At 35.5% G+C, this 15,538-nt stretch overlaps 1 protein-coding gene and 1 long non-coding RNA gene across 6 annotated transcripts; one reads left to right on the top strand and one right to left on the bottom strand.

The window, feature by feature from the left end:
• Nucleotides 1–266: 266 nt before the first annotated feature.
• On the bottom strand, nt 267–4,034 carry LOC130717770 (uncharacterized). Of its 3 annotated transcripts, none has more exons than XR_009012386.1 (6): nt 3,806–4,034; nt 3,687–3,721; nt 2,342–3,547; nt 2,103–2,251; nt 809–1,062; nt 267–673 (listed from the first exon to the last, which is right to left on the bottom strand). It is a non-coding gene; the product is annotated as an uncharacterized LOC130717770 (long non-coding RNA). The 3 variants fall into 3 exon arrangements; XR_009012385.1 differs by having other exon boundaries at nt 809–2,251; nt 2,342–2,488; nt 3,363–3,547; nt 3,806–4,033; XR_009012384.1 differs by having other exon boundaries at nt 809–2,251.
• A 3,976-nt stretch (nt 4,035–8,010) lies between these two features.
• On the top strand, nt 8,011–14,776 carry LOC130716957 (nuclear pore complex protein NUP98A). Of its 3 annotated transcripts, none has more exons than XM_057567026.1 (13): nt 8,011–8,188; nt 8,318–8,398; nt 8,665–8,973; nt 9,683–10,300; nt 10,434–10,658; nt 10,770–11,356; nt 12,062–12,110; nt 12,238–12,301; nt 12,530–12,668; nt 12,849–12,959; nt 13,067–13,238; nt 13,575–13,637; nt 13,840–14,776. In XM_057567026.1, the coding sequence occupies exons 2-13, from the start codon at nt 8,380–8,382 to the stop codon at nt 14,508–14,510; spliced, it is 3,027 nt and encodes a 1,008-aa protein (XP_057423009.1). In that variant the 5' UTR covers nt 8,011–8,188; nt 8,318–8,379; the 3' UTR covers nt 14,511–14,776. The 3 variants fall into 3 exon arrangements, with proteins under 3 accessions (XP_057423009.1, XP_057423006.1, XP_057423007.1); XM_057567023.1 differs by having other exon boundaries at nt 12,062–12,149; XM_057567024.1 differs by having other exon boundaries at nt 8,012–8,188; nt 12,062–12,149; nt 12,241–12,301.
• Nucleotides 14,777–15,538: the final 762 nt, after the last annotated feature.

Below are 15,538 nucleotides of genomic sequence, written 5' to 3'. Positions count from 1 at the left end.
CGTTAGCATTTTTTGGATGATGTTAAAGGGGGTGGGGTGGAGTGTAGAATTTAGAGAAGAATTGAGTTAAGTGTAATTGTGAGATTATTATTGGGGTGGAGTGCATATTTTGGATAAGAATGGAGCTAAGTGTTATTCTCACAAATCTTGAGGGGGGTGAGTGTATTTTACTCTATATCATATGATTTAGCTAGCTTTCCTGTATGTTCTACTTAGTCACACCCATAAAATACATCTTTAAAAAGAAAGGAAAGTGAAGGCAAAACTTGTACAAAAAGTCAAAAACTAAATTATTCAAGCATATGAAATGCAAAAATCAACACTGACAAATATGTAGATGACAAATAAACAGGATGTTGTTAATATTATTATTTATCATCATTAACACTGCAGTCCTATTTACTGATCTCATTACTAATAAGCTCAAAGTCATGCTAGGTTCTCCAAAGGAGTAAGAACTGTCTTCCTTTGCAAACTACGTTACTTTTTCTCTGCCCTGACCACTCATCTTGTATCCAACAAAGGTAATTGCAGCATTTAAGAACAAAGAAGCTGAGTAGATAAAAGCAAGGATGAAACTTGTCTTCCCCATGGTATGAGGTGAATTTTAATTCAATACGCATCTTTTTCAAATCAAAGTTGTTGATAGAATGCTCCATAAATCTCAAGTGACCTGAAATTCAAACTTCAATGTGTAAAGCTAGATAAACCTACACTTAGAATAATGAAAAACCGCATCCATTATTTGCATAAATTAAGAGGCTTCCACCATAAAAAAGATGGATGCATTAGAAATAAAGCAGCTTACTTGGTCACATGGAGTAATACAGTTTAACAATTCAATCACTAACAACTCCTGCATGCACACAAAAGTAAAATGAGAGATGTTTCCAGAGACATGCTCAAATTCCAGGGGAGAGGATTCTTTCACAACTGATATATCTTAGAGAATCAAGAGGGGATATGCTCAATGAGAGATGTATCCAAGGACATGCTCAATTTCCAGGGGAGAGATTCTTTCACAGCTTATATGCCTTAGAGAAAGTCTCAAGAGGGGATAAGCTGAAACATTATATCAAAATAGAAAGTAGTGAGCAAAGTAAAAGCATTCTTATTTGTCCTTCCACTGCACGAAAGCTCCATTTAGCAACCTAACTTCTATAATTTAAGTCAACAAACAAAGGAAGATCAATATCGAGAAACAAAAAGCGTATGAATATCAAATTACAGTAAAAGACTGTAAGCGGATGGATACATTTTCTTGTTAAAATTAACTAATGGCAAAAATGGTAGCAAACAACACATTTAACAATGATAGCAGTTATGTCTAGGAGAAATTTAATAGTACTATGTGGTATGAGCCTAAGAGAAAAGGAACCATACAAAAAGAGCAAAGAATTATGACATAAAATGGTACGCTAAAGTGGTAGTCTACTTATCAACATTACTCAATTTATGATTTTCCTCATTGGTCTATCTACTTACTCTATCTCTAGACCTTTCTTTTATTCGATTTATCTCCCTTTCCTTCCCTCTAGTTTTATCTTTCCCCTTGTCCTTCTCCCCATCTTTATAGCTTACCCTCTTCTCTTAACTATTTGTATTCTTCTCTCGCTCTCTTTCCTTTGCCTTATCCCTATCCCTTTCATTCAAATAAACCAACACCTGAATTATAGCAAATACTACTAATTAACTGTAGAAACAAACATATCTCACACTGCAAAAAAAATTTAAAAATTAATGAGCCTAGCTAAAGCAACAGCTCCATCATACCAAACCTCCTCATCTCTGTTTTCATGGCAGTCTACTTTATCATCAACATTACTCAATTTTTTTCCCTCCCCCTTGTCCTTCTCCCCATATCTATAGCTTTCCCTCTCCTTTTCTCTATCTATATGCTTCTCCCGCTCCCTTTCCTCTGCCTTATCCCTATCCCGTCCATTCAACTAAACCAACAAAGATGACCATATAAATGTAGTTTATAGGGCTGATTTAGGAAACTTTGAACAGAAATAACAATTGGACATGTTACAAATATATAAAAGCTTGAATTCACAGGGGAAAAAGTGACAGATATAAGCTTGAAAAAAATAATCAAATACCGTTTCTTCATTGCTATGCTTTGGAAAGCTAAGTCTTTTTTATAAGCGTTTGGAAATTTAAGTAATCCCCCCAAAGTGGTATCATTTGATTCATCACAATCTTGAGTTCCTTCTATGCAGAGCTGAACATCAAGACATTACCTTTTCACCTGAACTCAAGAAATAAGACACTCGTAAACAAAGTAACAAAAAAAAAGACACTTATGGTTTAAAGTTGAATGAAGTTGACATTTATTTACCTCTGACGGCATAGAGGGATTATCAAGTATTGAGAACCCTCTGATATCTATTTCAAGGCCAAAATCTTCTTCTGGGAGTTTTTCCAACTTGATATTCACTTGCAATACAGTGACTTTCCATAGTGGAATAGGTGACTGATAAAAAAACTGGGGAAGAGAACACATTAAATACCAAACACTAACTATTGACCCAAATAGGTGAAAAATAGTCTAAATCCATATTTAAAAAACACATCATTCCCTTAATTTTAAGTATACTGCTGAAGTAATAGCAAGTTCAGACATGAACCAAACACCACATATAAATTCATAGGATTTTATTGAATGAAATCACATCAGTTCTATGTGGTAGGATGCACAAAAGTAAAAATCAAAATAGAGAAATGAAATCATGAGATGTGTTGAAGGGGAAGCTTCAATTGTTGAAGACGCTGCCTGAAATCGATTGTGTAATAAAGGAGAAAGGAAGTAAGAAACAGAAGGTACATGCTAGAAGAAACCAAAACCATTTCGCCAAAAGTTAGAACACCAATAGTAGCAACAACTCAATATAAAATCAACTCTATACATTCAGAGTAAGTCATTGATGGTTATGTTTTGTTGAAAAGTGAAGTTATTTTTAGAACGGTCATACTTGAGCATCAACTTCACTTAATTATCACTTATGGATAGCATGCTACCTTATATATTTTGGCTTTCTATACTGATATATATTTTTGAAAACCACAAAGCATGCAACAACTCATTCAGTAGACAACAGACCCTTGCAGTACAATGTGAGGATGCTTGGGAAAATATCTAAGATTATGTTGGCCAAAAGAAAGAATATCTTAGCAGAGCAAAACAATAACAATGAAAGAATAATCTCAAACATAGTTGTTGTAAGCTCTATTGCCAAATACTTCAAAAGTGTACAAAAAATATTATAGTGTAATAGCCAACACTTGTAGAGCATAGATAAAGCACAGGTTTTTGGAGAAACTAAAGAAAAGAAGAATACCCATGTAGTGACTTATCTTACCAATTTGACTCAAGGACTGATATAGTGAAGAAACGTAGTGGGGAGGATACAAAATGGCCAAAAGGGCTGGCTGTGGCACCCGCTATGAATCTGAAAACTATGCAGCAGGAATAGAGCTGGTGTGGAGCCACTGGGACCAATTCAATTCACTGATTGATCCTTGCGAGTGAAGCTCCTCCATCATTCTGCTTTGTTAATATCAAACATGAATTTTAGACTTAAAGCACTTCAAATTAACTAATTGAGAGAGAGAGAGAGATGGGGATGCTATCAAACTCGATCAGTGAATGGTTTCAAAATTTCTAAGTGAAAATCACACTTTACCTGCTGTGGAATGAATCATACTTTCCAATCTCGACCTGCCAAAGAAAAGCAATCAGAGACTCACAAAGCCGAGAAGACGAAAGAAAAAAAAAACAAAAGAACCGAAATTTCAGAAGAACCTAGGTTGGGAGATGAAGATCAGGAAAGAGACCAAGGTCGCTCCAGAAACCACGCAACCTACGAACCTCCTCCGCGTCTTCCACGTCGCCTACTTCACCTCCGCCAAGAAGCTTGGCCTCGCCGGGGCTCAGTGAAGCTCTCTTCCGCCGTCGACGGTGGCCGTTCAACGTCTGTCGCCTCCAATCTCATCCTCTCTCTCTCTCTCTCTCGATTTCTCGCTTTGACGTTATATTATACTCCCTCCGTTTCCTATTATAAGTCACATTTTTTGAAAAAAATTTGTTACAAAATATAAGTCACTTTCTAATATCTAGGAAGCATTAAATAATTTTTTCCATGTTCACCCTCATATTTAATATGAAAGAGATGATAAACTTTAGAAGTATTAACTTGGAGAGAGAAAATCATATGAAAGTAAATAAGGATAATCTAGGAAAGTAAATCATTTTTTTACAAATTTATTACTAGTAACTACTTTTCTTATTCTAAGAGAATTAGTTATTTGTGACTTATATATAGGAACGGAGGGAGTAGCGTTTTGGAACCCTCGAATGGGAAGATGGGAAAGGAAAAGGGAGTGAAACTGAAACGGATAACAGCAGAAACTCAAACGTTCAAGAGAGAGAGAAACCTGTCTCTTAAGATTTGATCAAGATTAGCTGAAATAGACGGTTAAGATTTCATTATTTCTTAAATTTTTTCAAAATTACTGAACTGACCATAGAAAAACTTCATTTTATGTGTATTGAGTAATTGAATTACGATTTTACCCTCCAAACTGCAAAAACTCTTCCTTTATAGATAGTATAGATAGATAGATATATTTTTCTTACTAGTCACTTACGTGACTAAGTGACTATCTCTTTCTTCCAATTTTTTCTTCATGTACTTTTTAATTTATTTCAATAATAATAATAATAATAATAATAATAATAATAGTAAAATGATGACACAATCATTTTTCACCAAATCAAACTTACATCCTCATAAGGACGTAAGAGAAATCAAATTCTCGCTCTAACGCAAGTCGGGATTTGGTGATCCTCCTACAACGAAGCGTTGTTTCCAAACTTTTCAGGAAAGCGAACGAATCTAACGATGTTGTTCCAAAACACATCAACTTAAGTTTAATAGAGCTTATCGCTATTAAACCGATAAATAACTAGTTAATAAAACGCTTAAATATTCGGGTTTTACACGCAGATTGGGATATGGCCTTTTGGAGTCTACAGAGTTAATTTTTTTGACAGGTCGGGTTAGCTTTTAGGTTGGTGTTTATATTTGGGAATCTCCTTTGTATATTCTTGATCGGGATTTCATTTTTGTGGGGCATTTTATCTCAGGTCTTTGGCGTTTCTATTTTAGGTGATTAGCTTTTTTCTTATACTAATCACTTTTGTTACCCTGTACTCTTTTGAGCTTTGTTCCCAAAGCTTTTACTTATTATATCTTTTTGCTTTCTAAAAAAAAAGTAGAAACTATATATATTTAACTAATTGGTTTTAACTACCAGTATTAGTAAATAATAATTTTATTTATTTTTATTATAATATAAATAAAGAATAATATTAACTAAGAATTAGTAAGTCATAATGATAATTTAATTATTTTATATGAATAAAATTCAATATTTTCACTATTAATAATAAAGTAGTTCATTTTTAACTAAATTGATAAGTAACTAAATAATTTTAACTTTAACAACAACTAGTAATTAATAAATAATAAAATTAGTATGTTATAAAATTAATAATTTATATATATATATATATTTATTAATATTATTATAAAATATAAATATTGAAATAATTGTTATCCTATTATGTCAGGATAATTTTATCCTAACATCCCCTTAAGATAACTTTTAACATTATTGACATGATAGGATAAGGGATATGATTGCATTATCCTATCTTGCTAGTGTAACAAACAACAAATCAGAGCAAGATATGGTTACATTATCCTATCATATATGCTTATCATGTCCACCAAAAGAACCATATATTGTCACTGTAAAAAACAAATTCAAGTATCCATTTAAAATAGAAAAACTGAAATAAAAGCTGACTAAAAGATAGAAAATAAAACTATTATTATTAACGTCATTAATGTAACTTTCAAGCTACGCGGTTTCCATAAAAATGTTTTTTTTTTCAAAGTAGTATTATTAACCTAGAAGAAGAAGCATTACCTTTTTTTTTTAAAGTAAGATGCACTACTTATTAATTCGTGTATTTTTTAAGGTATTCTCTTTTTTTTTTTTAACAAGAGGAAGAATAATAAACTAAAAGCCAAAATTAACTAACAACATTTAAGTACAAAGATGCATAAACCAACGAAGGGGGACGCATTCAAATTTGAGTATGAGCACGTGACAAGCTAGCCTGACGGGCCATATATTCCGTTGTATTATTCTTCTCACTTAACATGTAAGAATTGCACTGGCAAGAGCCTGAGCACCATATCTTGGATGCGCTGGAGGACATCACTAGCTCAGAAGGTTGTGACACCAACAGTGCTTTGGAGAGCAGTAACAACATTCAAACAATCAAAAAAGCAAACAATACTCGGATATCCCATCTCAAGAACATGTTGCAACCCGAGTTCCACAGCCAATGCTTCCGCCATGAAAGCACCGCCATTGCCTAGGCTCTTGGCAACTCCTGATACCCATCCCCATCCTTATCTCTAACCGCCACCGCACATCCCATACGACCAAGCATCGGGTTCCAACTACCATCCACCGCTACCACTATGTCCTTTCGTCCCATCATCAACGATACTCGTGCTTGTGCTGATCAGAAGAGGAGCTGGATGAAGTGATGGAGGTTGAAGGTACCGGTTCCAAGCTATCATATCATGATGCACAAATCAAAGCACATGGTTCAACTAGCAGACACTCTCTCCAAAATCTCGATAATTGAGCCACCGCCAAGCCCACTACAACACAAACACATGGTTCTCTATTGTGATAACATACATATATTTATTTTTGGCTTAAATACGTTTTTGGTCCCTCTAAAATCAAGGTTCTTTAGTTTAGGCTCGTCTAAAAAAATTATCTGGAAAACACCCCTATATGAAAAATAATACGGAGATTTCAGCTCTTGCTATCACCTTCCGTTTTTTAGAGGGACCTAAACCAAAGAAACATGATTTTTGAGGGATCTAAGACCATGATAAAAATTGGATTTTAGGTCCTCTAAAATCATGTTCTTTGGTTTAGGTCCCTCTAAAATCATAGTTCTTTAGTTTCGTTCCTCTAAAATCGTGCCATGTTAGCGTTGTTTGGTGATTCAGTAGATAATGGACAGAAAGTGACAATAGAGGTTGGAATCTTAACACTCCTCCCTCCGCCCCTGATTATAAGCTAAAGTTGTAAAAATCACGTTTATTAAGAAAGCCTTAATTCATGCATTTATTTTTTAAAAAATGGTACAATTTTCTAGATTTACCAATATTTAACTGAGTAGTACTAGGAGGAAAGAGAGTAAAAGTGAGTTTCAATTTCAAAATTTTGGAATTGAAAATGCAAGAACAAATATGGAAAAAAATATTAGCTTTTGCATAATTAGCTCATATTTAGTGACACCACATATGTCTCAATATTAGCTTATAATTAGGAACAGACGGAATATTATTTTCCATTCAGGGGTATTTTTCAAAAATAAATAAATTAAAGGGGCATAAACCAAAGAACCCTCAATTTAGAGGACAAAAACATATTTTAGCCTTTATTTTTACATACTCATACATATTTGTTAATAATAATAATAATAATAATAATAATAATAATAATAATAATAATGTTGTGTTATTTTTGGTGTACAAATTACGCTTGTTTAACTTATTCAGGCAACTTAAAAAAACATGTAAACAATCATTATTAGTTGTCATTCTATTCTTTTGGTTACAACAAGTTGTCATTCTACTTATACATGAAATCAAGATCAAGTTCTTCTTCAAAAAGTTGAGGATATCTAATAAATACTCTGTCACGTTAAAAATGCATAAATAATTTTAGATTATTATTATTATTATCTTTTATTTTAATTTTGAAATCACAAGATAATAAATTCTAATTAGATAACCCTATCAAACTTATCTACACGGTCAATACATATTCTAGATAAATAAATAGATAGATAAAATGGCATAAAACAGAAAAAAAAAATTGACCAGAAGAAAAAAAAATCCCTCCGACGAAGGGTAACCCTGTTTATGCATCGACGGAACTTTCACGCTAATACGGGTTTTATATAAACACGAAAACGCGAGAATAAGAGTGTGTTTCAACCAAACGCGGTGTTGGCTCCGAATCGATTTCGCATTCTCTTTGCCCTAATCGCCAACCGCAGATCCATCTTCGCCATTGCTACTCTGTAAGATTTCGCATTTTCCGTCGTTTGATTCAACCGATTTACATGATTATACCGTCGATTATCATAAATCCATTCCACAATTTCATTGTTCTATTGATTTGATGTGTGTTCGTTCGACTTCAATTGCAGATTCGAAGCAGCAGCAGCAGCAGCAACAAACTAGCTTCCACTGTATTTGAGAACTTGCAAGGATGTTCGGTTCAACAAACCGTAAGTTTTGTTTGCCTCTCTTCGAAAAATTGCCTGTTTCTTGAAGTATTGTGCTGTTTTCGCCGTCGAATTAGAGAAATAATTTGTTGAAGAATGGTTGTTAATTGTTATTTCATATTGTAGGATTCTTTGTTGTTCTTGTTGTTGTTGTTGTTATGATTGTAGTAGTAGTAGTATCTATGAATGAAGGTTGAAGCTAGATGAGTCTTTGTTTAGTGGCTAATTCGATAAACCGTTGTTTGACGAATGTGAATTGTTTTGAACAGCTTTTGGGCAGCAGTCGTCGAGCCCGTTTGGCTCCTCCCAGTCGGTTTTCGGGCAGAACAATTCAAGTAGCAATCCTTTTGCCCCGAAGCCGTTTGGTAGTAATACTACTCCATTTGGTGCACAAACAGGTACTTCCATGTTTGGAGGTACTTCCACTGGTGTATTTGGTGCAGCTCAACAATCTTCTCCCTTCTCTTCCACTACGGCTTTCGGGGCTTCATCTTCACCAGCTTTCGGTAGTTCAGCGCCTGCTTTTGGGTCAACTTCAACTCCGACATTCGGTAATTCATCATCATCATCGTTTGGAGGTAAGCGTGCCTGTGGAATTTGTGTTGTATTGCTGTCAGGCGTCAGCATACTGTCTTCATTGAAGCCTTTGAAAATTAGTTTATTTGAATTGGGATATTGGCGTGTTATGTGTGACAACCACAATATTTTATTGAATTGAAATAACAGTTTTCTGAAATAAATTCTCTCTGACTACCTCTCTTATGAGGTAAAGCAGTGTTCTGATTTGGAGGGGTGGTTTCTTTTATGGTGGATTTACCAGACAATTGCGAGCTTTGCTTATACTATATTTACTAGTTTTGCATTTTTGGATATCATTTCAAATAATATCTTGTATTCCGCTGGCTTTTTTTGTTACTCTGTCTTCTCCACCTTCACCCCTTTAGTTGTTTCTATTTACATGTTAGTACATTGATATCATTGGAAACACATGATAATATAAAATCCCATGCGAAACACTTAAGAACAACAGCATTATGAAGATATGACATTCCTTTCAGATGTATATACTCTCTATTTGATGCTGCTTTATAGAACACTTCAAAGACTTGAAAATTACTTAACATAACAACTGAGATTCATATTAGTTAGTTTTGACATCCTTGAATTCTTTACATTTAAAGATGGTAATCATTAGTCTCTATTGTCATACTTTCTTCCTTTTTTATTATTTTATTTTATCTGATGATTTTGGAATTTAATCTGAGAACCAACTCACTTGCTTCCTAGGATCATCCGTATTCGGTCAGAAGCCTGCTTTTGGAGGTTTTGGCTCTACTCCTACTCAAACAAGTCCATTTGGAGGTGCCGCTCAACCATCACAACCAGCATTTGGAAGCAGCATATTTGGTTCGTCAACACCTTTTGGCGCATCATCTCAGCCAGCATTTGGTTCAACTGGCACACCTGCATTTGGTGCTACGAGCGCCCCAGCATTTGGTGCTATGAATACTCCAGCATTTGGTGCAACGAGCACCCCCGCTTTTGGTGCAACTAGCACCCCTGCATTTGGTTCAACCTCAAGCCCAACCTTTGGTAACACAGGGAGTGCATTTGGCGTGTCAAGTGCTCCTGCGTTTGGAGGTGGGGGAGCATTTGGTGCTTCAAGTAGCCCTATGTTTGGTTCAACAAGTACGCCTGCATTTGGGGCCTCTAGTACTCCTGCTTTTGGTGCTTCTAGTACCCCTGCTTTTGGTGCTTCTAGTACCCCTGCTTTTGGGGCTTCTAGTACCCCTGCTTTTAGTTTTAGCTCCAACCAAGCTTTTGGTCAATCTAGTTCTGCCTTTGGCAGTAGCAGTCCATTTGGTAGTACAACCTCACCCTTTGGAGGCCAGAGTTCTGCATTTGGTGAGTTTTTGAGCATTTAGAATTTTGACTACATTATGATATATCTAATTCCAAGATACAAGGGACTTAAAAAATTATACACTGTTTCTGTCATTGTGATTGAAAATGACCTTTACACCTTTTTCTTGTGCAGGATCCCAGACTCCAACTCCGGCTTTTGGAAGTACTGGTTTTGGGCAGTCTGGATTTGGAGGTCAACGGGGAGGAAGTAGAGTAGCTAGTTACTCAGCAACCACTGAAGCAGATAGTGGTACCTCTGGACAAACCGCAAAATTGGAGTCCATATCTGCCATGCCTGTTTACAAAGATAAAAGCCACGAGGAGCTAAGATGGGAGGACTATCAGTTGGGAGATAAAGGTACTTCTATTTTCTAATTATAAACTATAAACACTTTGATAATTCTGCTGGCTTTCATTGCAATAGTGATGATGACATTGACTCAATCTATTATCTTTAATTCAAATTTAGGTGGACCACAGCCCTCTGCTCAGCCAACTGGTTTGGGAAACTTTAGTTCGTCTACAACACAAACAAACGCCTTTTCTCCTTCACCATCATTTGGTCAATCATCAGCCAATCCTTTCTCTAGCACAACACCTAATTCTAATCCATTTGCACAGAAGACTTCAACTTTTACTACTTCTGCATTTGGTGGAACTTCATCTGCTCCTTCCTTCAGTTCATCAGCTTTTGGTTCTTCCACATCAGCAGCAGCACCTTCAATTTTTGGCGCAGCTACACCTTCATTTGGAGCTAACTCTTCACCATCACCGACCTTTGGTCAATCTCCATCCCTGTTTAATACTGCTCCTGCTCAGCCTACATCTTCACCATTTGGCTCAAGCATTTTTGGCAATACCCAGCCATCCCAATTATTTAGCTCTGCAGCCCCTACGCAGCCAACTAATGCTTTTGGACAGAATACCGCCTCCCCCTTTGGGCAGACTGCATCTTTTGGTCAATCAAGCTTGTTTAATTCTCCATCGTCAGGGCTTGGTGGAAGCATTTTCTCAACCAGCGGGCCACTCACTTCTACAGGTTTTGGTCAAACAGCGGTGAGTAGTTGTGTTTGATAATGCTTTTCACTTATAGTTTTTTGTTTCCCGTTAAAGTTGACACTTCGGTTTTGATCCATAATAAAATGGAGTCATATTTTAGCTTTTGCTTCACGAACTTATTGAGCTTTAAAAATGGCCAGTTATTTTAGTACTACAGCAACCATGCCCTATCCAGTTCGGTAGGGTTTCCATCAAGACTATTGTGCTATATTAAGATTCAAATTTTCAGCAGAAGGAGCATTCTGAATATGGTTAGATTAACACCTATGTTGGATTATTGGTGTTAATGATATGTGAACCAATGGAGCATATTGGTGATACTTTCAGATAATAATTAATAACTTATATGCAGTGTTATCAAATATCCACCATGGCGGGTTCTCATGGCAGTTTTTGGCTTTCCGCCATGGCCGATATCCCGACATATGGCTGCCATATCTGCCATTATTTCTCATGTATGGCGAGATTTTGGCTTTCTGCCATGACCTGCGCAATTAACAACGCTGCTTATACGTGAATAGTTGTGATTAAACTTGGTATCTCTATATTTTTTTTTATAAGCCCTTCTATATGTTATTTAGTTTAATAAATTTTGTCCATTTTCAATTTTCCTTTGTGTTATTCATGTGTAGTTAGTTTCTCTATATAATTCTCAAGTTTGTCCTACATTTTGACTTTCCAAATTGTGTATTTAACCTGCAGCAACCTATTTCAACACCTTTCCAACCTACACAAGCTGCTCAGACGACTGGTACTTTTCCCTTTAGCAACTTTGGCCAGACACAACCTGGTCAGTTTAATATTCTATCTACGCTTGTACTATTTATTTATTTCATGTAATGATTGAAGGATTAATGTTCTGAATTTACTGTCTTAAGTAGCTGGTGGAAGTGGCTTCGGTGGCACTCCAGGAATGTTTGGTCAGAATAATTTTGGACTTCAGTAAGTTACAATTATTTTGGTTTCTCGGTTTCATGCATTTAGTTTAAGTTATTTATACCTTTCGGGGGTGACCTGTGAACAAGGGGCAGTGACTTCTCTCAGACCCATGCTAGCTATCTTTTTATCTCCTTTTCTTTTGAAATATACTTTACATTTTTGTTATTATTAATGACCTTAGATATATAAATTTTTTCCACTAAATGTTTTTATTTTTGGTTTTCTTGACAGGTCTTCTACCCAGAGCACCATGGTTGCACAAGCAGCACCTGTTACAAATCCATTTGGAACACTTCCTGCTTTGCCTCAGATGTCAATTGGTCGAGCTGGAACTACTCCTTCAATTCAATATGGAATCTCTAGCATGCCTGTAAAATGATCTTTCTTGATTTAACTTCTCATTTTGTTAATTTTTATGCTGGTTTTAAACTTCAAATTGAGATTAAATCATTTAAGTGTTTTTTTATCATTTAAACTATGGTAAACCGTTGCACATGATTTTATTACATGTTATGAAAACTACTAACTTCAATCTGACACTACATTACAGGCCCAGGACAAACCTGCTACTGTTAGAATATCATCTTTATTGACTTCTCGACACCTTTCACAAAGACGAGTCAAGTTTCCGCTCAGAAAATATAAGAATGATGGACCAAAGGTGAGCAATTGCAGTTTTATTTTGTTATGACCCTAGGGTCCTATAATAACTACGCATTTTATGAAGTCTTGTATGGTGTGTTTCTTAGTTACCCTTTTCTCTTGCAGGTTCCATTCTTCAGTGATGATGAGGATACTCCAACCACACCCAAGGCTGATGCTCTTTTTATTCCTAGGGAAAATCCAAGGGCTTTGATCATTTGTCCTGTGGAGCAGTGGCCTGGCAGGGCTTCTGAGAAGACATCTTTCAAGGATAGAAACATCTCAGTGAATGAAAATGGTAATATCTTCTTAATTGAATGCATTAGTGTTCTGTCCTACTTGAGCAAGATGAATAGGTGGAAAGAATACATTTTATAGGAAATTTCAGCATCTATTTCTAATGATTTCATTTTTTAAAATCTTGTGAATGAGTAGTCAGTGATGTTTAAAGTTCTTCTATCCCCTCAGTCCCCAACAAAAAAAAAACTGCATGTTATTGTATTTGGCTCGCGTTGAGTGTTTGTTAGTGGTCCTATTGTCACCATGTACCTTTTTTATTTCAGTTTTCAGTTTCTTTTTATGTTTGTATGCGAACAAGGATACATTTGTATAAGCTTTTAAATGACATGTTCAGGAATGATCTCTAAAGAAGCAGGTTCCACACCTCCCGACAGGACAAACTCTGAGAATAAAGAGAGTAAGTGCTCCTAATATTTTTAATATTTAATTATAGAGGAATAGGATTGTTTTATTGGAAATGTGTTGTTTTACTCTGTTTGTTGCAATTACATCCCTGAATGGGTGATGCATGTTATTAAGTTTTTATGATCAAACTAATTTTAAAATGATGGATCCATAAGATGTTATCCCTGAGGCATAATTTCTCTATATGATTCCAGAGACTGCAGCTGAAAATGGTTTTGTCAAGGTGCCAGTTCAGCCCACAACTACAAAGCAGGCATCCAATGGGAGCAATGAAGACCATTCTCCAGCAGATATGTACAAGACACTCAGCGGGCACAGAGCTGGTGAGGCTGCCATTGTTTATGAACACGGAGCTGATGTTGAGGCCCTAATGCCAAAGCTGTGGCGATCTGATTACTACACACTACCTCGGATAAACGAACTGGCGGCCAAGGAAAGAGCTGAGCCAGGATTTTGCAGTCATGTCAAGGACTTTGTGGTAGGAAGGCATGGCTATGGCAGCATCAAATTTCTGGGCGAGACAGATGTACGAGGGCTTGATCTTGAGTCCATTATACAGTTCAACAACCGCGAGGTGATTGTGTACATGGATGATGCAAAGAAACCTCCTGTTGGACAAGGACTGAATAAGCCTGCTGAGGTAACCCTCCTCAACATAAAATGTTTCGACAAAAAAACTGGACAACAGTATACTGAAGGGCCAAAGATCGAGAAATACAAGGAGATGCTGAAGAGAAAGGCTGATGACCAAGGTGCTCAATTTGTGTCATATGATGCCTCCAAAGGAGAGTGGAAGATCAGAGTCACCCACTTCAGTGTTTACAAGCTGGTAGAAGAAGACAGTTGGATGGAAGATGACGCATGAGGGTTTGCCTGTCCCATATGACATGGGAGAGGACAAACGTACATTTAATAGTTTCATAACTAAACTGTATTTTGTTCTTTCCTGTAAATTTTTACTTGTGTGGATAAAGCTTTGGCCAACTTGTTGATATGTGCTTTCTATTTTGCTTTGGGATTTTTTTTATAGATTTTTCAGCTGGGGAATGTTCAAATGATTTTTTTTGCTTCTTAGTACCATTTTTCTACTTGAATACTATTGAAGTTTGATTCCTACAAGTGTGATGGTTATTTTGGTCGTTTTTTTTTTTATCATTAATGCAGTGTTTGATATGACATTTATTATTTTAACAATGCGATTTTTTTTATAGATAAATGTTAGTTATTAGTAATGTTAGTAAATTATTTTCTTGATAATATGTTGAAACTTTTAAAACTATTTACATATTATTTTTATAAAATTAGGTTTCATGTCATAATCCAAAGTTGCCTTTTAATTTTAGGTTAGACAATTGCTTGAGGTAAAGGTCATCTTCCTCAATGAGTTTTTAAGATATTCTAAATGAAATTAGTTCATATTACTAAAAAGTTGATTGAAAGATAGACAAGAAATACTAGTAAAACTAATCAATCAGCTAATAACGGAAATAAGAAGAATAAATATAATTTGGAAATAAAATAAATGATGGAGTAAATGAAAATTGAAACGTGAGAAAAATTAAAGGATAGCAACGAGGAAATTAACTTAGAGTATGTAATTTGAATTAATTTGTTCATATATGCTCTCATTAGTCATTACAAACATAAGCTAATCCCCTATTTATAGGATTCAATTCAAGTTGACCACAACAATTCTATATCCTTCAATCTCAAACTTTCCAAATAATTTGTGAGACATGTCTTGTTAATTAAAATGACTTTAACTTACTTTGACTAATCTTTTATTGATTGACTTGCCCTTGATCGGCTTAACCTAGAACCCTTAAATGACTTACTCGTGGTCGGCTCTTTTCCTATTAGCATTGACTTGATCGACAATTTCATCATCGACTC

This window comes from Lotus japonicus, chromosome 5, assembly GCF_012489685.1.
Source record: "Lotus japonicus ecotype B-129 chromosome 5, LjGifu_v1.2".
NCBI classification, from domain to species: Eukaryota; Viridiplantae; Streptophyta; class Magnoliopsida; order Fabales; family Fabaceae; genus Lotus; species Lotus japonicus.
The sequence above is the reverse complement of the archived record's forward strand: the minus strand, read 5'-3'. Positions and strand labels throughout refer to the sequence as shown.